Source organism: Anomaloglossus baeobatrachus, chromosome 1, assembly GCF_048569485.1.
Source record: "Anomaloglossus baeobatrachus isolate aAnoBae1 chromosome 1, aAnoBae1.hap1, whole genome shotgun sequence".
Lineage (NCBI taxonomy): Eukaryota > Metazoa > Chordata > Amphibia > Anura > Aromobatidae > Anomaloglossus > Anomaloglossus baeobatrachus.
In genome coordinates, this window is record NC_134353.1 from 153,566,375 (window position 1) to 153,589,590 (window position 23,216).

The following is a 23,216-nucleotide window of genomic DNA, read 5'->3' on the forward strand; positions in this document are numbered from 1 at the left end:
GACACTGGTCAGAATTGCAAAATTTGCTCTGGTCATTAAGGTGAAAATTAGCTCCGTCACTAAGGGGTTAAACTCCGGAATGTTGGCGCCTACTGAAAAGGCTGTACACTAAATGCACTCAATGCTTGGTCGAGGCTCCTTTTCCATTAATTACTTCATCAATGCAGCGTGACGTGAAGGCGATAATCCTGTGGCACTGCTGAGGTGTTATGGAAGCCCCGGTTGCTTTGATAGCAGCCTTCAGCTCGTCTGCATTATTGGGTCTGTTGTCGCTCATCTTCCTCTTGACAATACCCCATAGATTCTCTATGGAGTTTAGGTCAGGCGAGTTTGCTGGCCAATCAAGCACAGTGATACTGTGGTTATTAAACCAGGTATTGGTACTTTTGGCAGTGTGGACAGGTGCCAAGTCCTTTTGGAAAATTAAATTTCTTTCTCCAAAAAGCTTGTTGGCAGAGGGAAGCATGAAGTGCTCTAAAATTTCCTGGTAGATGGCTGCGCTGACTTTGGTCTTGATAAAACACAGTGGTCCTACACCAGCAGATGACATGGCTCCCCAAACCATCACTCATTGTGGAAATTTCACACTAGATGTTAAGCAGCTTGGATTGTGGCCTCTCCACTCTTCCTCCAGACTCTGGGACCTTGATCTCCAAATGACATGCAAAATTTACTTCCATCTGAAAACACCTTGGACGACTGAGCAACAGTCCAGTTCTTTTTCTCCTTCGCCCAGGTAAGACGCTTCTGGCGTTGTCTATTGGTCATGAGGGGCTTGACACAAGGACTGCAACACTTCTAGTCCCTGTCCTGGATATGTCTGTGTGTGGAGGCTCTGGAAGCACTGACTCCAGCAGCAGTCTACTCCTTGTAAATCTCCCGAAATTTTTGAATGGCCGTTTCTTAACAAGCCTATCAAGGCTGCAATTATCCTGGTTGTTTGTGCACCTTTTTTTTTTTTTTACCACTCTTTTTTTTTTTTTTTTTTTCCTTCCACTTAAAGGGGTGGTTCACCCATTTTTTTTTACTTTCTGTATGAGCTCTACTTACCATTCTAGGCGTCTTCTCCATTGGCTTGTGTTTCCAGTTCTGGCACTGAGCGGCGCTATCCTGCACGCTCAGTGCCGGTCACATGACCCCCTGGAGCTGTGGCCGCCGGCATCCTCTGACGTCCCGGCATTTCCGGGCTCTCAAACAAGACGGGTACGTCACAGGATGCCGGCGCCACTCAGATTGAGTGACAGGGCTGTGGGCGGTGACTACCGCACGTCACAGCTCAGCATCGAGGGGAGGATCCGGAGGACGTTTGTGTGGAGCCGGCTAGCGTCCTGCAGATGGTGAGACACGGGGCGCCAGTGTGCAGTGCAGGGGGGGGGGGGTCTTCAGCTGAATCCCCCCCTGCACGTAAGTATGTGATCACACTGTCCACCCGCCCGCTCTGCTGCGATGTGAAGAGAGCGGCCGGTGTCGGGCAGTGTGATCATCTGCTCCTCCCAGCAGCAAGACACTGACAGGCATGTCACCGCTGTGCTCTGCCATCTGTCCTGCTGCATGGGACCAACTGTCTGCACTCTGTCACCTGCACCACAAGTCACAGAGTGGAGACAGTTGGTGACAGAGCACCTCTGTCCCCCCCCTGTTCTTTCCCCACTCTCTTCTCTCCCCCCACTCTTCTCCCCCTCCCCTCTTCCCCCTCTTCTCTGCCCCCCTCTTATCCCTCTCTCCTCTCCCCTCTCTTTTCCCTCGCTCTCTTCCCCCCTCGCTCTCTTTTCCTCCCCCCGCGCTCTCTTTTCCTCCCCCCCCGCGCTCTCTTTTCCTCCCCCCCCGCGCTCTCTTTTCCTCCCCCCCCGCGCTCTCTTTTCCTCCCCCCCCGCGCTCTCTTTTCCTCCCCCCCTGCGCTCTCTTTTCCTCCCCCCTGCGCTCTCTTTTCCTCCCCCCTGCGCTCTCTTTTCCTCCCCCCTGCGCTCTCTTTTCCTCCCCCTGCGATCTCTTTTCCTCCCCCCTGCGATCTCTTTTCCTCCCCCCTGCGATCTCTTTTCCTCCCCCCTGCGATCTCTTTTCCTCCCCCCTGCGATCTCTTTTCCTCCCCCCTGCGATCTCTTTTCCTCCCCCCTGCGATCTCTTTTCCTCCCCCCTGCGATTTCTTTTCCTCCCCCCTGCGATCTCTTTTCCTCCCCCCTGCGATCTCTTTTCCTCCCCCCTGCGATCTCTTTTCCTCCCCCCTGCGATCTCTTTTCCTCCCCCCTGCGATCTCTTTTCCTCCCCCCTGCGATCTCTTTTCCTCCCCCCTGCGATCTCTTTTCCTCCCCCCTGCGATCTCTTTTCCTCCCCCCTGCGATCTCTTTTCCTCCCCCCTGCGATCTCTTTTCCTCCCCCCTGCGATCTCTTTTCCTCCCCCCTGCGATCTCTTTTCCTCCCCCCTGCGATCTCTTTTCCTCCCCCCTGCGATCTCTTTTCCTCCCCCCTGCGATCTCTTTTCCTCCCCCCTGCGATCTCTTTTCCTCCCCCCTGCGATCTCTTTTCCTCCCCCCTGCGATCTCTTTTCCTCCCCCCTGCGATCTCTTTTCCTCCCCCCTGCGATCTCTTTTCCTCCCCCCTGCGATCTCTTTTCCTCCCCCCTGCGATCTCTTTTCCTCCCCCCTGCGATCTCTTTTCCTCCCCCCTGCGATCTCTTTTCCTCCCCCCTGCGATCTCTTTTCCTCCCCCCTGCGATCTCTTTTCCTCCCCCCTGCGATCTCTTTTCCTCCCCCCTGCGATCTCTTTTCCTCCCCCCTGCGATCTCTTTTCCTCCCCCCTGCGATCTCTTTTCCTCCCCCCTGCGATCTCTTTTCCTCCCCCCTGCGATCTCTTTTCCTCCCCCCTGCGATCTCTTTTCCTCCCCCCTGCGATCTCTTTTCCTCCCCCCTGCGATCTCTTTTCCTCCCCCCTGCGATCTCTTTTCCTCCCCCCTGCGATCTCTTTTCCTCCCCCCTGCGATCTCTTTTCCTCCCCCCTGCGATCTCTTTTCCTCCCCCCTGCGATCTCTTTTCCTCCCCCCTGCGATCTCTTTTCCTCCCCCCTGCGATCTCTTTTCCTCCCCCCTGCGATCTCTTTTCCTCCCCCCTGCGATCTCTTTTCCTCCCCCCTGCGATCTCTTTTCCTCCCCCCTGCGATCTCTTTTCCTCCCCCCTGCGATCTCTTTTCCTCCCCCCTGCGATCTCTTTTCCTCCCCCCTGCGATCTCTTTTCCTCCCCCCTGCGATCTCTTTTCCTCCCCCCTGCGATCTCTTTTCCTCCCCCCTGCGATCTCTTTTCCTCCCCCCTGCGATCTCTTTTCCTCCCCCCTGCGATCTCTTTTCCTCCCCCCTGCGATCTCTTTTCCTCCCCCCTGCGATCTCTTTTCCTCCCCCCTGCGATCTCTTTTCCTCCCCCCTGCGATCTCTTTTCCTCCCCCCTGCGATCTCTTTTCCTCCCCCCTGCGATCTCTTTTCCTCCCCCCTGCGATCTCTTTTCCTCCCCCCTGCGATCTCTTTTCCTCCCCCCTGCGATCTCTTTTCCTCCCCCCTGCGATCTCTTTTCCTCCCCCCTGCGATCTCTTTTCCTCCCCCCTGCGATCTCTTTTCCTCCCCCCTGCGATCTCTTTTCCTCCCCCCTGCGATCTCTTTTCCTCCCCCCTGCGATCTCTTTTCCTCCCCCCTGCGATCTCTTTTCCTCCCCCCTGCGATCTCTTTTCCTCCCCCCTGCGATCTCTTTTCCTCCCCCCTGCGATCTCTTTTCCTCCCCCCTGCGATCTCTTTTCCTCCCCCCTGCGATCTCTTTTCCTCCCCCCTGCGATCTCTTTTCCTCCCCCCTGCGATCTCTTTTCCTCCCCCCTGCGATCTCTTTTCCTCCCCCCTGCGATCTCTTTTCCTCCCCCCTGCGATCTCTTTTCCTCCCCCCTGCGATCTCTTTTCCTCCCCCCTGCGATCTCTTTTCCTCCCCCCTGCGATCTCTTTTCCTCCCCCCTGCGATCTCTTTTCCTCCCCCCTGCGATCTCTTTTCCTCCCCCCTGCGATCTCTTTTCCTCCCCCCTGCGATCTCTTTTCCTCCCCCCTGCGATCTCTTTTCCTCCCCCCTGCGATCTCTTTTCCTCCCCCCTGCGATCTCTTTTCCTCCCCCCTGCGATCTCTTTTCCTCCCCCCTGCGATCTCTTTTCCTCCCCCCTCGCTCTGTTTTCCTCCCCCCTGCTCGCTCTGTTTTCCTCCCCCCTCGCTCTTTTCCTCCCCCCTCGCTCTTTTCCTCCCCCCTCGCTCTTTTCCTCCCCCCTCGCTCTTTTCCTCCCCCCTCGCTCTTTTCCTCCCCCCTCGCTCTCTTTTCCTCCCCCCTCGCTCTCTCCTGGCATGGTCAGTACAGAAATCTTTCCATCGTGGAGGGGTGAGAGGGAGTAATAAACATGGAGTCCCTACTGTGTCTGAGTATTTATTTCTAATAAAGTTTTTTTCTCTGTGTGGTCTTTTTTTTTTTAAACCCTTTATTGGAGATTCTTAATGGCCAGGTCAACCTTGGCCTGACATTAAGAATCTCGGGCTTTATACCAGCGGGTAAAACATAGCTGGTATTAACCCCTTATTACCCAGCGTGCCACCTGCCACCAGGGCCACTGGAAGAGTTGGATACAGCGCCAGAAGATGGCGCTTCTATGAAAGCGACATTTTCTGGGGCGGCTGTGGACTGCAATTCGCAGCGGGGGGCCCAGAAAGTTTGGGCACCCTTCACTGCGGATTCCAATCCCCAGCTGCCTAGTTGTACCTGGCTGGACTCAAAAATTCGGCGAAGCCCATGTCATTTTTTTTTTTTTAATTATTTCATGAAATTCATGAAATAAAAAAAAAAAAAAAGGGCTTCTCTATATTTTTGGTTCCCAGCCGGGTACAACTAGGCAGCTGGGGGTTGGGGGCAGCCCTTAGCTGCCTGCTGTACCTGGCTAGCATACAAAAATATGGCGAAGCCCACGTCATTTTCTTAAAAACGTTTTCAGGGAAAAACCTTTATAAAAAAAAAATGCTTCCCTGCATTTCTATTGCCAGTGAAAGTAACACCAAGCAGCGGGGGCTAGCAGCCAGTAGCTGCTTTGGTTACCCTTAGCAACAGAAAATGCAGCGGGAGCCCACAAACAATGTGATTTTTTTTGTTTTTTTTATTTTTAATGAATTTTTTTTAAAAAAAATCGGCATGGGCTTCGCCCATCGAGCACCAGAGCATTTTACTGCTCAATTCATCCCAAGTAATCAGATGACTCCAGTGTCGGCCGATTACTTGTTCTGTGTCCCCCTGCATCCATCGCAGCGTGTACGGGCTGTGAGGTCAGTGGAGTGGAGACAGTGACATGCTCTGCTCTGACACATAGTGTGCTGCATGTCACTATCTTTCTCCACTCTGGCACTTGTTGTGCAGGTGACCGGATGCTACATGTCACTAACTGTCTCCACTATGGGACTTGTTGTGCAGGTGAGAGTGTATACAGTTGGTACTATGCAGCAGAAATCACAGAGTGGGGCAGTTAGTGACATGTATCATCCGGTCACCTGCACAACAAGTCCCAGAGTGGAGACAGTGACATGCAGCACACTATGTGTCAGAGCAGAGCATGTCACCAACTTGCTCTGCTCTGTCACCTGCGGTGCTGCATGTCACGTTTTTGCCGCGATTTGGTGCCTTTTTTGCTGAGTTTTTGCTCACTGCGTTTTTAATCAGTGCACAATGCCATTAAAGATTGTTGATGAAAAAAATAAAAAAAAGGTCTGATGTCATTTCCTTATTCAAAATGTTCATTGTATGCAGTAAAGCAGACAGCAGCTGCAGAACTACAAAGCTCAGCATCCTCCATCCAGGACTGTATGCAGTTTTTTACCCAAAAAGAAAAAAAAAATGACGTGGGCTTCGCCATATTTTTGTATGCTAGCCGGGTACAGCAGGCAGGTACGGGCTGCCCCCAACCCCCAGCTGCCTAGTTGTACCCGGCTGGGAACCAAAAATATAGAGAAGCCCTTTTTTTTTTTTTTTAATTATTTCATGAAATAATTTAAAAAAAAATGACGTGAGCTTCGCCTAATTTTGGTGTCCAGCCGGGTACAACTAGGCAGCTGGGGATTGGAATCCACAGTGAAGGGTGCCCAAGCTTTCTGGGCACCCCCACTGCGAATTGCAGTCCGCAGCCACCCCAGAAAATGGCGCTTTCATAGAAGCGCCATCTTCTGGTGCTGTATCCAACTCTTCCAGCTGCCCTGATGCCGGGTGGCTAGCCGGGTAATAATGGAGTTAGGGCTAGCTGTATATTATCAGTTAGCCCTAAGCCCGAAATTCATGGTGTCACGCCAATATTAGACATGGCCACCATAAATTTCTAGTAATGATAAAAAAAAAAAAAACACAACACACAGAAAAATATTTTTATTAGAAATAAAACACAACACAATTAGTGACTCCATCTTTATTGAAATAAACCCCCCTCCGCAGTAATCCTGGGTTAGGGTCCCGCGACGTCCAATCCGGATCCAATATCATCTGATCGGTTTGCTGGAAGGCAAAGCGATCAGATGATGTGTCAGGTTAAACTACGTGAATCACATGACACATCAGCTGATTGTATAAAAGCCGATTATACAATCAGCTGATGCATCAGTAGAAAAAAAAATAAAAATAAATAAATACTTACGTCTGTGCTGATTACCGGCAGCTCCTGCAGCGATCGGATGAGAGTCTGATCCTGGCCCATCACTGCAGGAGCTGCCGGTAATCAGCTGATGAAGTCCCCTGACGGCAGGATCAGCTGATAGCCGGCCGGGCAAGAAAAAGCCGGCGAGACTACGATCAGCTGATGCGTCAGGTGACTGCATCAGGTGATCCACGGCCAGGTCCTGCAAGCTTCGTGCATGCACCGGGGAGACTGCACACAGCCGAAGCGGCGGGACCGGGACAGGGGCTGGAAGCAGGCATGGCACCGGGACCCTGCAGACAGGTGAGTATGACATATATACACACACACATACACACTCACTCACACACTGTATATATACACACACACTGTATATACACACACACTGTATATACGCGCACACACACTGTATATACGCGCACACACACTTTCTTCCCCTGGCTGTGTAGAGCTGCTGCTGTCTCTGTGTAATTGATCTCAGTGCACATCCACTGGGAAGAGGCAGGGAGGAGGGTTTGGGTGGGAGCAGAGTGGGTGTATTAGACACAATGGGTGTGTTAGATAAGCCAGACACCGCCCTAGAGCCACAAAGAATTCTGGGACTTGTAGGAACTGAACACAGGAAGTCAGAGGAGAGATTAACCCCATCAGAGCTGGAGCCAGCAATGAGCATGTGCTGCTAGTGCACAATGAAAGGTAATTTTGCTGAAAAAACATAATAGATGTGTTGAGGGGCACATATAGCAAGATTTATCAGAAAAAAAAAAAATCAGTTTTGGTAACTGGACAACTTCTTTAACTTTCCATTAATATCCTTAGATACAGCTCTAGAACAGCCAACCTTTTATGGCTTACCCTCCTTGTGGAGTGTGCCAATGACTGTCTGTCTTCTAGACATCTGTCAAGTTAGCAGTCTTACCCATGATTGTGTAGCCTACAGAACCAGACTAAGGGACCATTTTAAATGCTTTGGAAGCCTTTATAGGTGTTTTGGTAACTACTCTAATTTTCTGAGATAATGACTTTTGGGTTTTCATTGGCTCGAAGCCATAATCATCAACATTAACAGAAATAAACAGTCAGTAGTATTACAGTAGTATTAGTGTATATATTTATATTTTTTTTTATATTATACCAATGTATTTTATTCAATTATTCGAATTATTTATTAAAATTATACATTTTTAGTATTTGTGTCCAAAATAAAAAAGCTTCTTTTGACTAATCAAATAAACAACATCATAGTTGAGAAAAATCTGAAGCAATAACCTTATGCCAGCCATGTAATAAAAACAGTTAAAGGGGTTGTTTGACCTTCGCATACAAGTATTCTCACACTCTGGCAAATAACTGTAAGCACAGGGTTAAAATTTCCCCTCAATACATATTCTATGACGTTCCCTGAGTCAAAAATTGACTGAGCTGTGCAAAATTTCACGATTGTAAAGCAACGGTGCGGATTCCTTCAGGGAATGTAACCACTTTATTACTATTCTGGAACTAATGTGCAAAGTGTAAGTGATTGGTTCTGTACTGGTCAGGATAAGATCACATTGGATATCTGCTCTGCCACTTTTCCAATGACTGAATGCTAGAGATCAGTGCAAAAGCTCAGTTCTAAGACCGCCAATGAGGGTACAGTAGGCGGGGAAGGGGAGTGCGGGAAAAAAAGGCTGGCGGAACTTGCTCTGTGGCTGAGGACAGTGAAATGCATAATGAGTTTGGTTAAAAAAGTAAAATAAAAAAATCACAGGAGGTTGCCTATATATGGGGGGGGGGGGGTGTTATATTACACAGATAAGCTGATAAAAGAAATTTAGTTCGAGTGTCAGACTGACCCTTTAAATGTTTTGTAGTTCTGGCTAAAATCATTCCTGAAGTTGACATTGTAAAGCCAGTGCGCAGTCAGACACTTGGTTATGGCATATTCCAGTCTACAGAACTGTATAAACTATCCTGTGGATATGTGATAATTGTTAGGTTGGTGTGAGTTCAGGAGACGCAGAATGGAGAGGCTGTAGATATGTGCACTGCTGTGCTATTCAAAGTCTGGCACGGACTACGGTAGGTTAGCCGAGCCCTGTGCTCGGCTATAAACGTCACTTCTATAGACAAGGAATGGAGCCACCGTGGAGGAATCCAGGAGATCCGGTTGCCAGATGATGCTATTTTTGTAGACTGATTACCCCTTTTAAATTTTCATGATAAACATAAACTGATCAGCACATGACAGTAGTAACAAAGCAGAGCTGTGAGTGTCAGTATATACAGCGATACCGAAACGCGTGCCTCACAGTTGTACTACATACTGTATGTCAGGATACTTTTTCTGTTTTAAAAAGTGCCATCAACTCCGCTTCATTACAGCTGTATGGTAAGTGGGAAGATATGTTTGGGCTCGTTTTAATCCCACGTTTTTTTACAGAGTGTTTATAATTCAATGTTATCTGTGAGAAAAGATAATAAGTAACTATAATAATTTTGTATGAGCGTTTTATCTTTATTTGGCTGTGTATAACCCACCCCTGTACTGCACCATTGTCTCAGCCAAGTGTTCCCAAGCTGTTATCGGTTGTGCTGGCTCAGCATAAAGTGGCCAGAAGTTTTACTTTCAGATTTCCAGATAAGCAGAGTTCAGCAGAACACACACACACACACAGGAGGGAAGTTATCAAGCATTTTGCACGTCTTCTGTAGAGTGGAAAAAAAAGTCACAAAAGTTCGCACAAGTCACAGTCACGCAAAAATGTTGCTTGTTTATGTGAATTAGCATTTTCAGCTCTATTGGTCGCAGTGCAGAAGTAGGTGAAGTTAGGCAGGAGGGCGTAAGACCTGTAATGATCCACCAGATTTACTATAAATTAATCCAGAACGAGTGTATTTATAGTGCCAATTTACACCAAGTTCTCATAGCATGGATAGACAAAGATGTACCAAATATGTGCCTCTTAATACAGGCATATAAAAAGTCAGTTTTAAGTAAAAATACAAGTTGTAAGGGCTTGTGCGCACGTTGCGTAATTGCATGCATTTACGCTGCGTATAGCACTGTAGCATAAATGCATGCGTCCTGCGTTCCCTGCACAATCTATGTAGATTGTGCATGATACATGCGCACGTTGCTTTTATGAACGCAGCGATTTGGGTGCTAAAATTTTGACCCAAATCAGTGCGTTCATAAAATGAGCATGTCAATTAATTTGTGCGCTATGGATGCAGCTATGTCTATGGTGGGGGCAGCAGCCATAAGCCATAGCGCATGAAATCGGCTTTTTTTTTTTTTTTGTACAAAAAAACTGCATCCATTATGCAGTGTTTCTGCAGCGATTTGACGCAAACATGTGCTGTCAAATCGCTGCAGAATATTCAGCAGTTACGTGCGCATGAGCCCTTTAGAGGCAGAGGGAAAAGCGCGGGGACGAGATTATGGGCGGGTACTTGCTGATGACAATCACAGCGCCGCCCATAATCTCACGCCTGCGCAATCACGTCACCAGCGGTGTGCACAGTGCACAGTCCCGTTAGAGTGGCACGGCGCATGCGCGAGACCTCGGTCGCACTGGGCGGTGTCCTGAGGTATGAAATTGAGCGATGGGGGACGGCGTAAAGCAGCAGGAGGCAGAATAACGGACACCAGACAGCCCGCCCCCATGTACGATTAACAAGATTTGCATACAAAAAGGTACCACTTTATAAAGTATTTATTTTGGTCTAAAAGGGGGCACAATAACAACAGGAACCTTGCTAAAATGCAGCCGAAGAGCTGCAGAAGGGGAATCTTTTAGGTTTAGTGCAAAATTTCTGCTGACAGGTTCCCTTTAAGAGCAAATGATAACTTGCTGAGTTAATTATTAAAAAAAAAAACCATACACGGTACTCACTTGTGTTGAGAAGTTGTCCAGTGAAAATAGTGATAACAAGCTGATCAGTGGGTGTTCAATGGTTGAGACACGCACCAACTGACAAAACAGGGAATTTTTCTGACTGATGTAGAACATTTATCCCAGTTACAAAATGGTTCAATAGGTCAGACCCCCAATCACCGCTGCATTCACTCTCTATGGGACTGCTGGAAAAAGCTGAGTGCAGTACTCATCAGCTACATAGAAAATAAATGTAGCGGCAGTCGAGCATCTGCTGCCCTAAAGAGAATATAAGTGCCTCGTTCTGTCGATCAGTGTGGCTCCTATCTGTTGGGCCCCCATAAATCAATGGGGACTGTCAAGGAGACAGCCTGGGAGATCATGTAGATATCCCAACGCTGCCACCGATATATACCTTGGTACAGTCACAACCAAGCTCCACATTAACCCAAGAAAACCTACTAGCGTCCACCATGAATCACTTATACAGGCCTATTAGACACCTGTTACAGATAGCTTCCTCCCTCTTGCTCTATAAACCGCATTCCCTAAAGCCATATGCTATTTAAATTTTATACATTCAACCCAAAAAGTAGACAATGTTTATAAATTTAAAAATGTTACAAAAGGGACAAAACAATTAAAATATATGCAATTGCATAAAATAAAAAATGAATAACAAAAGAAAAATTGCTCAACCTGCATCACAAGAATGACTCTGATTTTTAAAGGGAAGAACTCCAATGAAGCGTGGAACAACCCTACACAACAGTATATCTTCCTGGCATTGAACAAGGATCATAACTTTGCATTTGCTTTTATTAACACAAGTTACATGCATATATCTCCCATCTGGTGATTTATAACAGGGCTGGTCATGTGATGTGGCTACAGTCTCTAGAAAATTATAAGATCCCCAATTTTCAAGATATATTCACAACTGGAGGTCCCAGATGGACTATATCGTGGTCATGTTTCTTATCATGATTTTACCTTTCTATAGAAACATGGCATGGATTTTGTCATAGATTTAACCAATATTCATTTGGGGCTGATCACACATTTATATAAAATATGCATGTTCTTCCTCTTGGGATCACAAAGCGAAAAATGTATCTCCAATAAATATTGTATCAATACAACTCCAATATTCATCACTGACCATCAGTGCCAAAAAGTCAATCTTTTGAAATTCATCTCAGCTGCCTTCAGAGGTGACACGTGACACTTTTCAAGCCCTGAATATACAGACTCCAGACCTTGTGTCTGTTTCCCAGCAATTACCTCTCCATTCAAGGGAGTCCTAGCTGAACTGTTTTGTTAGCTCTTTTTCTTCCTCCAGTTAAATTTAATCCGATTTTGTTTAGTGTGAGGTTGCATATGTCACCTCTCTAGAGATGCCTTATGGATTTTATAATTTCTCTGACAGGGACTAATTACCTATCCTTTTAGGAAAAGGGAAAATATACAAAGAACTGGTAACAGGTATGCATTAACTGTTTTACCTTTCCAGATTTTGTCTATTTTGTCCACCCCTATACACCCCTTTATTTCCTAAAATGCAATTCATTATACCTGACGGATCCTATGAATTTCTCTGGGCCCCAATATTCGTTAGTTTCATCAAGATCACTTTTATTTATATTAAGATCCATCATTAAACTGAACATTTAGGCATTGCAAGGTAGGCAGTATGTTCACACGTGTGGCATTGCTGCTTCCTATAAGCAAAATTTAACTTTACCTTTTATGTTTCTCTACATTAAAGGGAACCTGTTGCCAGATTTGGCGACTATAAGCTGCGGCCACCACTAGTGAGCCCTTACTGTATATACAGCATTCCAGAATACTGTATATAAGCCCAGGCCATGCTGTAGAACGTAAATAACGTTTATAATACTCACCTAGGGGCGGTCCGATCCGATGGATGTCGCTGCTCTCCTGTCTGGCGCCTCCTCTCTGCGGCGATTGCCTTCCTCCTTCTACCCAGCCCAGTATAGGTGACGTGTCCTACGTCATCCACCCAGGCCGGCATTGAAGTCCTGAGCAGGCGCACTTTGTTCTGCTCTGCTGAGGGCAGATGAAAGAACTGTAATGCGCAGGCTCAAGAAAGGTTTAAAGACCACCCATACATGTGCACTACAATAGTTTCATCTGCCCTCAGCTTGGCAGATTAAAGTGCGCCTGCGCAGGACCACAATGCCGCCAGTGTGGATGACATAGGATGCATCATCCATACTCTGCTGGGTAGAAGAAGGACGGCGATCGCTACAGAGAGGAGGCACCGGACAGGAGAGAAGCAACACCCATCGGACCAAACCGCCCTCTAGGTGAGTATTATAAAAGTGACTTTTTTTTTTTTTTTTTTTTTTTTTTTTTTTTACATTTTACAGCCTGGGCTCTTATATATAGTATTCTGGAATGCTGTATATAAAGGCCTACTGGTGATGGCCGCAGCTTATAGTCGCCAAATCTGGTGACAGGTTCCCTTTTAATAGGTAATAGATTTCATAACCAATACCAAGTGCATCTCTTGTACAGTACTGTAACATTATTGTTCTAATACAATATCATTCTTGACATAAAATAAATAGAAACAACTTAAAACTCCCTGGCAAACTTTGCTGTGAAACTTCCTCCATCATTACACTTTGAGTACGAGAGGCCCAGTTCTGCATAAAAACTGGTATGCAGATAAGAATAGAAAGATAACCATTTTAAAAGGATTTTTTTTTTCCTTACAACCTACAGTATATGCCCACTTAAGGCCTCATTCATACGTCATTTTTGTTCTTGTAAAATAAAAAATGGACTGTGTTGGATCAGATAGTCATCTGTTTTTGGTCTGTGTGTCTGTTTTTTGCCATCAGTGGATGAACTGATGAAGGTTTTCCGAATTTTTCTGAGTCTTTACCGTGCAGTCATAGATGTTCAGATTTTACTGCAAACCAGAATTTTTGTTATTGAATTCCAATAATATTTTAGCAGTAACTTTTATATTTTTTTTTTTTCTGATTGCCTAATTAAATCTTACTAATTGCACTAATGTGTTCCTTATAACAGGTGACTTCATTTTTCTGTTGTGTTTTTTTTTTTTTTTTGTTGTTGTTGTGCAGTTTGATGAGAAAGAGGACAGGACAGCCAGAATATTAGGTTATTGCCATTGTCTTAAAGCGCAGCAGTCACCAGAATTTTCGTATATAAGCTAAAGCCGGTGCTATACTGGCGCTATCGGGCTGATTCTATACATACCTTTAGTTGGCAGCTCGGATGTGTAGGTTTTGAAACCCAAGCATGTAAAGTTTGTAAAAAAAAACCCCAGCAGCTTGATGAGTGACAGCAGCTGATAGCTAGGTGAGTGTTCATAGTTATCCCCCCCCCCCCGTTACTTATGCTATTTCTATTATACAATCGTTTTAGTTTGTGACTAAAAGGACCTGTGCTGATGTCATACCCATGTGACCAGAAGGGGCGGTGCCTCAGCCAACAAAAGAATGTTTCTTCCTGGTATAAGCTTTTAGACTGAGGTCCCGCCCCTTCTGGTCATATGAGTATGACATCAGCACAGGTCCTTTTAGTCACAAAGTAAAATGATTGTATAATAGAATTAGCATAAGTAACAGAGGGATGGGATAACTATGAATACCCACCGAGCTATCAGCTGTTCGGCAGCTGCTGTCCCTCAACAAGCTGCTGATTTTTATAAACGTTTCTTGCTTGTATTTCAAAACCTATACCTCTGAGCTGGCCACTAAAGGTATATATAGAATTAGCCTGATAGCGCCAGTATAGCACTGGCTTTAAGTTATATAGGAAAATCCTGGTGATTGGTTCGGTTTAAAATAAAGCACAGTTTACAACGTCAGGTCCATTAACAGATTTGCGTTGTTTTTACTTTTAGGAGAAGAAAATATTTCAAATTCCATGGATGCATGCAGCTCGACATGGATGGGACGTGGAAAAAGATGCTCCGTTATTTAAAAATTGGGCAATTCATACAGGTAAATGACGCTGCACTTAAACTGTAAAGTTTTGAGCATTAGTTGTGTTTGTGTATTTGCTGATGTCAATGTCTTGTTTTGATCGTAGGAAAATATCAACCTGAAGTAGATAAACCGGATCCAAAGACATGGAAGGCAAACTTCAGATGTGCGATGAACTCATTGCCGGATATAGAAGAAGTGAAGGATAAAAGTATAAAGAAAGGAAACAACGCCTTCAGAGTGTATAGGATGATACCAGTTGCAGAAAGACCATCAAAAAGAGGTTTGCCATTATTTTAATGCTGTCTGTAATCATTTATCTAGGTTGCAACTCGTTCCCTGTGAGGCCAGGTTCACACATCTGTGTTTCATACTCTAAAGGGTACTTTACGCGCTGCGATATCGGTACCGATATCGCTAGCGAGCGTACCCACCCCCATCGGTTGTGCGTCACGGGCAAATCGCTGCCCGTGGCGCACAACATCGCTAACACCCGTCACACGGACTTACCTTCCCTGCGACGTCACTCTGGCCGGCGATCCGCCTCCTTTCTATGCCTCCCACCTCCTTTCTTCCTCATTGCCGGTGGACGCAGGTAAGGAGATGTTCGTCGTTCCTGCAGTGTCACACACAGCGATGTGTGGTGCTGCAGGAACGACGAACAACATCGTACCTGCAGCAGCAACGATATTTTGAAAAGGAGCGACGTGTCAACGAGCAACGATTTTTCCACGTTTTTGCGCTCATTGATTGTCGCTCCTTTGTGTCACACGCTGTGATGTCGCTAACGGCGCCGGTTGTGCGTCACTAACTACCTGACCCCGACGATATATCGTTAGCGATGTCGCAGCGCGTAAAGCACCCTTAAGTGCAGACTAGTTGCAAGTTTCTCACCTGAATTACAGCACTGTGCAAAAATTTTATGCAGGCTTGGAAAATATGCTGCAAAGTAAAAGCTTTCAAAACAGAAATATTAATCTATCAATTAAAGTGAATCTGTCAGCAGGTTTTGCTATGCAATCTGAAGACCGCATACTACAGGTGTTAACACACATTTCAGCAATGCCGCTCAAGGTCCATGCTGTTGTTTACCTGCAATGTTTAAAACTTAACTTTTAATACCACAGTTAAAATTGAGTACCAAATGACATGCAAAACACAAAGAAAAACCTGTGTGAACAGGTACAATGGTGGTCTGTGATGAATATGTTCAAAACAAACATAAATAACCGTCACAAGACCCTCCGATCACATCTAAGCTGTATAAATAACTTCAAGTATACAGCAGAGTGCAAAAACGACATATAAATGTTGGGAAGGAGGGACGTGAGTCATGACTGACAACTGGGAGCCTGAGGTAGTGTGTGGTAGCCATTGCCTGCCCCTCCCACCTCTACCCCCCGTGAACTGTCCCATCATTGGTACTGGTCTCAGGACATCAGTTGGTGAGACCGTTCCTTTTTTCTCAGTCACTTTTAATGTCGTTTTTGCATTCTGCTGTATACTTGAAGTTATTTATACAGCTTAGATGTGATTGGTGGGTCTTGTTTTGAACAACTTCGTCACAGACCACCGTGGTACCTGGTCACACAGGTTTTTCGTTTTGTGTTTTGTATGTGATTGGGTACTCAATTTTAACTGTTGTATTAAAAGTTAAATTTTAATTATTTTTCTACCCCCGCTGTATTTTTTTATTTTATTTGGTAGATACCTATGACACACTGTATTTACCTGCAATGTTTGTATTAGTTTCAGGAGATTATCATTGTTGGACTACGTCTACTAGAAATCAGCTAGTAGTCCCAAGTAGAAAGAAAGCCACGGCACTCACAGGGGAAATCCAAAACTGTTTTTTTATTAAATCTATGGAGTGAGATAAAACAGCAGTAAGAGAGCGGGGTGCAGTCTCTCTAAGGACGACGGCCGTTTCGTACCTACTGGTACATCCACGGGTCCACTACAGCGAAAACTGACCACTTGCCCTATATAGAGAGGATCACCCGGTCACTATTACTGCTGATTTAAAAACATACTGAGTGAAACCTTTAATTGCACCAACAAGTGCAAAAAAAAAATCACCATACATTGTACACATAAAATATATTTTTATTTATTTAATTATTATTTTTATGTGTACAATGTATGGTGGTCACTCAGGGGTTTATTTAGGGGTAACCGTATACAGGGAGCTGAATGCAAATAAATGTCACTATTTTCAGATTTATATATTAAAAATATTTTGAAAACCATGTATAATTTCCTTTACACTTCAGAAGTACTTGCTACTTAGTGTTGGAATGTCACATAAAATCCCAATAAAATCCATTTTAAGTTTGTGGGTGTAACGTTAAAACAATGTGGAAAACTTGAAGTATGAATGCACTGTAGATATAATCGACTTAAAGTGCTGAATAATCCAGGCACTGAATAATAAGATGTAGGCAAAACTGTCTTTACAAAGGTGGAAAAGAGAACATTGTATTATAGGGAGTCAGCTTAGTATTTGCTGATTTTAATAATTTATATGTTTAGGCCCTGTTCAGATGACATGTTTGCATATCAGTAGCGCTCCATTAAAAGGAACCAGTCACCAGGATTTTCGTATATAACCTAAAGCCAGTGCTATACTGGCACTATCAGGCTGATTCTATACATACCTGTAGTGGTCAGCTCGGATGTTTAGGCTTTGAAATCCAAGAAAGCAAAGTTTATAAAATCGGCAGCTTCTTGAGTGACAGCAGCTGAGGACCAGGTAATATCTGGGAGGAAATTCATAGTTATCCCCTCCCCCTGTTAGAATTAGCATAAGTATTATACAATCGACCTAGCAGGACCTGTGGTGATGTCATACCCATGTGACCAGAAGGGGCAGGGGCCAACAAAGCTGATATCGGGAAGCAATATTTTTCTGTTGACTGAGGCCCCGCCCCTTCTGGTCACATGGATATGACATCACCACAGGTCCTTCTAGGTCGATTGTATAATACTTATGCTAATTCTAACAGGGAGCGGGGATAACTGAGAAAAAATTATGTATGGCTACAATTTTTATTTTTTTTGGTATTTTAATTGAAGGATTTTAAACAATAACTGGGAAGGAGCGGGGGGTCTGGGAACATGCGAAAATAAAAAGGAAAAAAACAACAGTACCCTTCTGTGTCTTTCCCTTCAAACGTATATGCTTTGGTTCAGTATCAGTGGTGTCTGGCTGTGTTTTATGTCTGAGTCAAGCACAACTGATGGCAACTTGTGCTCGACTCTGGTGTCTTTAGCCAAATCAAAAAATGTTACGTGCAATGGCTTTTGATTCCCGTCTAGGACCAATGTGGTATAATAAATGATGCACTGGCAATGATCCTATGGGTTCTGTTGTGGCCCTGTTTCCCTCCGTTGAACACAGGTGGGATAAAAGCATAGAGAGAGAATGGCTGTCATCATCACTAAATCTCCAAGACAGGAATATATCTATCTTGTAGTAAATTATTGGATTTTTCTAGAAAGCTGAAGGCTGCACAAGGGCCTCTTTGATATAACTTGGCTCTTGCTTATCTTATAGTGCTTTATTCCTGTGACTTCCCCTTAAGGTTTGGGAATCATTTGTAAAAAAAATCATTTTCATAATCTCCCTTTTCACTTCCTTATGTGTTTAGTGTTCCTTCCTCCACATCTAGCCATGTAATACTAATTCCTTAATTGGTGACAGTGCCAAGAGCTTATTACCTACAAAGCATGAAGGGCGGATATAGGCACCGCGAGGTGAACTCATTGAGTACATTTATTATAATCTGTGTGTAGGGCTCAGGATTTTCTTTGGACAGTTTAATGAGGTTGGTCACTACTATTACATTGATGGCATATCCTTGGGATTTCTCATTAGTGTTTGATCGGCTGGGATCCAACACCCTGCAATCTTGTTGATCAGCTGTTCCCGATGCCGTCGGCAGCAGGTGGCCGCAGCTGCCTCGTCAACTGATAGTCGCCACGGATAGGTACTGCACATCAGCCTCACATTCATATCAATAGGAGGCAGAAGTGCAGTACCTGGCCGCGGCCACTATCTGGAGCTGGGGCAGCTCCGGAACTGAGAATTTCCAACCACCTGCTGCTGGCACTGAGAACAGCTGATCGGCGGTGGTGCGGGGTATCAGACCCTGGCCGATCACCCATTGATGGTCTATCCTAAGGATAGATCATCAATGTAAAAGTAGTAGACAACCTCTTTAAGTTAACAGTAATAGAGAAAAAAAAAGCGGCAAATCAGATGTAGAGAGATACATGATGGGATAATAATATATAAAAGTGAATATAATGTTTGTATTTACGATAAATAATGCTTGTATTTTTGTATTTGTTATATCGCACATTGTTTTTAGACTTTTCTGCCACAGTGATATTGATCAAAGCTGCATACAAAGAATGAATTGAGTCCAGATTACCTTCATCAATCAGCTAGACATCACAGCTACAGTTACTCAGTCTAGTATAGGATCCCTGTGCACCATTGATGAGTATGTGCTACTCAGAGGGGCCTCCCATAAGGTCCAAAAACAGCAGCAAATGTGAAGATATCCAAGGCACCACACCGATTTTTGTAAAGATACAATCTTTATTCCAAAACATTTGAAATCATCACAGCAGTGAGGAGAAAAAAATAGAGCAACATGTCGTAAAAATTGCCGTTCTCAAGCCAAAATTTTGTGGTTGCATTTTGGGCTTGAGAAAGACTATTTGGCCGAAACGTTACTCTATTTCTGCCTCCTCACTCTTGTGATGTTTTAAATATTTGCGAATGAAGATTGGATTTTTACAAAGATGTCTATGGTGCCTTGGATATTTTTGGATTTAATACAGGTAAATTGTTATAACCATCACAAAGTCTTTTTATCCAGTAAGAATGGATTGTAAAAGAATGAAGTTTGGAGTATCATGTAATTACATAGGTTGATAAAGACCTAGTGTCTGTCATTACTGCCTCTTGTGGTAGGGCATTCCACAATCTTACTACTCTAACTGTAAAGAACCCTTTCCTATTTTGCTGCCGGAATCGCCTGTCTTCCTCTCACAGTGAGTGCCCCCTGGTCCTTAGGTATTTGTGTTAGTACCCACTTCTTACAGCATATGCTTTTGTATAATTGACTAATACAGGCAGCACCAAAGTTTAATTAAATAAGGCTCATTGTTTGTCTATATAGTGGATGGATAGAGATACTATTGAAAAATGAGTACTGAAATATTCTTTTACTTTTTGATTTAGGAAAAAGAGCAAAAGCAGAAAAAGAAGAAAAAATTAAACAAGAGAAGGTTTGTATTTCTTTGGGTTTTTTTTAGAAGCTTCTTAAATGCTATGTCTAATGACATGGGTGACATGAAGGCATTACTACTGACTGCTACCAGATTACGAATCGGCTGAGGATTGGTTTGGCACCAGAGGATGCTCTGATAGATGGGGCTCTAATAATTATGGGATCTTTCAAAAACAAAAGGTTCACTAATGACAATATAACAACAATCAGTGAATGATTATATGTAAAGTATCATTTTTTAATTTCATTGATTTTTATCCTTATTGTTATTATTATGAAGATTTCTGAATGTAGTTTATTTAATACATGTGGCAGTCTGTAAGGCAGTCTGTGTACACATGTAGCACATGTGGCAGTCTGTAAGGCAGTCTGTGTACACATGTAGCACATGTGGCAGTCTGTAAGGCAGTCTGTGTACACATGTAGCACATGTGGCAGTCTGTAAGGCAGTCTGTGTACACATGTAAGCACATGTGGCAGTCTGCACACGTGTTTTTATAGTGTTTTTGATGCATTTTTGTCACTGCAGTTTTGTCACAAACAGGACCGGTTTTAGACAAAGTGGGGGCCTAGGCAACTGATTAAACTGGGGCCTTATATGTTAACATATTGTACAGATGCTACGTTTTGATCGCCTGTTATTGCATTTTGCACAAAATTTGCGGCGACCAAAAACGTAATTTTGGCGCTTGTAATTTTTTTGCTGCTAGTCTGTTTACCGATCAGGTTAATTGATTTTACATTTTGGTAGGTCAGGCATTTTTGAATACTGCAATACCAAATGTGTGTATATTTTTCTTTTTTTTTATTATTTCATTTTTAATGGAGCCAATGGGGGGGTGATTTAAACTTTTTTTTATTTTTTTTAATTTTTTTTGTAAGTTTTTTTTACTTTTCTTTTTACTTTATTTTACTAGTCCCCCTAGGGGACTATAAGGATCGGCAGTCTGATCGCTGATTCATTTCTGTTGATCAAAGCTGCCCAGCTCTTATCAGCAGAAATGCTGCGTTCATGTTAGAGCCACCGCTCTGCCGGCTGTAACAGGAACTACATCATGATAGCAACAGTAGTCATCACATGACCCTGTGCTATCGTGGCAACTATCGGCTCCCAATGATTGCATCGCATCACGGGGTCTCTAATGGCAGCCATTTAAATAGCACTTACACTTTGACAGCTCAATCTAATAGAATAACAGGCGCAGGTGGATCATGGATCCACCCGTACCTGTTAGGCACACATCTCTGCTGTTTAAATCAGCAGACATGCGCAGGGATCACCGCCGGCTCACCGTAATAGCCAGCGGTGATTACCCAGACTTGACCAAGGACATACCAGTACATCTTCGGTCGTTAAGGGGTTAAGCTCCTTGTTTGAAGAAAGCAAGTTGTGCAAAAAGCACTGAAACATTGAACAGTTGGACATTCAAAAGTTTGGAGGTCACATTAAGTTCCCTTGAAAAGGTTAATGTATTTTAGGCTATGTCCGCATGCATACGTTTAGTTAACAACAAAACTGCACTTTGTGCCAGAAAATGCAACAAAAAACCACATGCATTTTTGCACTTTTTTTCATGTATTTTTTTGTGAAATCAATGGCTGGAAGGGCTAAAAAATGCAGGACAAAAATGGACAACGAATTGACATGTTGCAGTTTTTTTTCTCAGCCCAAAACTGCAAGCAAAAAAAAAGCAACGTGCGCACAACATTTCAGAATTCTCATAGACTGTTGGGAAAAGGAAAGTCATGCAGTTTTGGGCAACAAACTGCCCAAAAAAGTGGCAAAAAAAACACGGTGTGCGCATGGGGCCTTAAAGATTACCCTGAAATTTCACCCGAAAGCCAAATGTCTAATATATAACTTTTTGTGAGTAGTGTTTCCTCATTAACCCCTTCATGATGGGACATATTTTAGTTTTTTGCATTTTTGTTTTTTTCCTCCCCTTCTTCCCAGATCTATAACTTTTTTTTAATTTTTGTTTCCACATAGACATATGAGGGATTGTTTTTTTGCGAGACGTACGTTTGAATGACACCATTCATTTTACTGCATAGTGACTAAAAAAATTTGACCTTGAATTTTTACGATTGGGTTAATAATTTTTATATTTTGATATTGAATGTTTCTGAATGCAGGGAAGATACCACATGTATGTTTTATTTTTTTTATTATTATTATTTTTATTTTTGGATCAATTTTTTTTTTTTTTTTTCAAATTTTTTAAAACTTTTGTTTTACTTTTAATTGTCTTACTAGTCCCCTTAGGGAACTATAACCTGCGATCGTCTGATCACCTGTGCTATATACTGGAATATCACAATATATACCACAGCATTGCTGCATATAGTGAAAATCCCTGTCTCCTTTGAAACCCGGCCACAGGCAGGGACCAAAAAGATGTAATTTTGCCGTTCTTGAATTCTTTTGTTTACAGTGTTTACCGATTGGAGTAATTATTTTTATATTTTGATAGAACAGACTTTTTTGAACGTGGGGATACTACATATGTATTTTTTTTTTTAATTAGACCAAACGGGTGATTTGAACTTTTATGTTTGTTTTATTTTTTTCATATTTCTGATCGCTTATGCTATATATAGCAATGCTACAATATATACCACAGCATTGCTGCATGTAGTGAAAATCACTGTCTTCTTTGAAGCCCAGCCACAGGCAGGTTACAAAGGAACGCTGCAATGACAGAGCCCTGCTGTCATAGCAACCCATTGGTGATCCCTGATTACGCCACAGGTGTCACTCTTGGGCACTTAAAATTACACTCCACTCCACCCGCGATTGTTAGAGGCAGGTCCTGGCTGTAATACACACTAATTCACTACTGAGTATGGGGAGGGCTCAACCCTTGAGCCCGCTCCGTACCCCACCTGTGTATCATGGCCTGGGCGATGTACACTCTGCAGCCCATCTTTGCTGTAATACTTAATTTTTGGAGGATATTTATTGCTCTTTTTGTTGCTATTTTTATATTTAGTGTAGGAACCTACAAGCATGAGGTCCCGTGACGAGGGTTGTAGGCTTCCGTTTTATGGCCATAAATACCAACTAAAACCTCATATTTTTTGTACAGGATACAGCCAGGCCCCTTTCTGTTAGGCCTTGTATTGCAGAGTGTCTGTCCATGCATAATACACAGGTGGGGTATGGCTTGGCAGCCCGCCTGATCTAATAGTATGGGCATCACCTAATGGGCTGCGGGCATAATAATAATAATAATAATAATAATAATTTTATTCATTTATATAGCGCTATTAATTCCACAGCACTTTACATACATTGTGAGCCCCAATGGGGACAATGTTGCCAATCTAGAGTCCCTATCTGTATGTCTTTTGAGCTTGTGACTGTGTTAGGCTGCTTTCACACCTCCGGTTTC

At 43.8% G+C, this 23,216-nt stretch overlaps 1 protein-coding gene across 4 annotated transcripts in view; it reads left to right on the plus strand.

Moving 5' to 3' along the window:
• Nucleotides 1-23,216, plus strand: part of IRF2 (interferon regulatory factor 2) — a 196,094-nt gene that overhangs the window by 131,881 nt on the left and 40,997 nt on the right. For all 4 annotated transcript variants that reach the window (XM_075347153.1, XM_075347151.1, XM_075347152.1 and 1 more), the window contains exons 3-5: nucleotides 14,437-14,536; nucleotides 14,625-14,801; nucleotides 19,773-19,819. In XM_075347153.1, coding sequence (XP_075203268.1) covers nucleotides 14,437-14,536; nucleotides 14,625-14,801; nucleotides 19,773-19,819 — 324 coding nt within the window. The remainder of the gene's footprint in view (nucleotides 1-14,436; nucleotides 14,537-14,624; nucleotides 14,802-19,772; nucleotides 19,820-23,216) is intronic.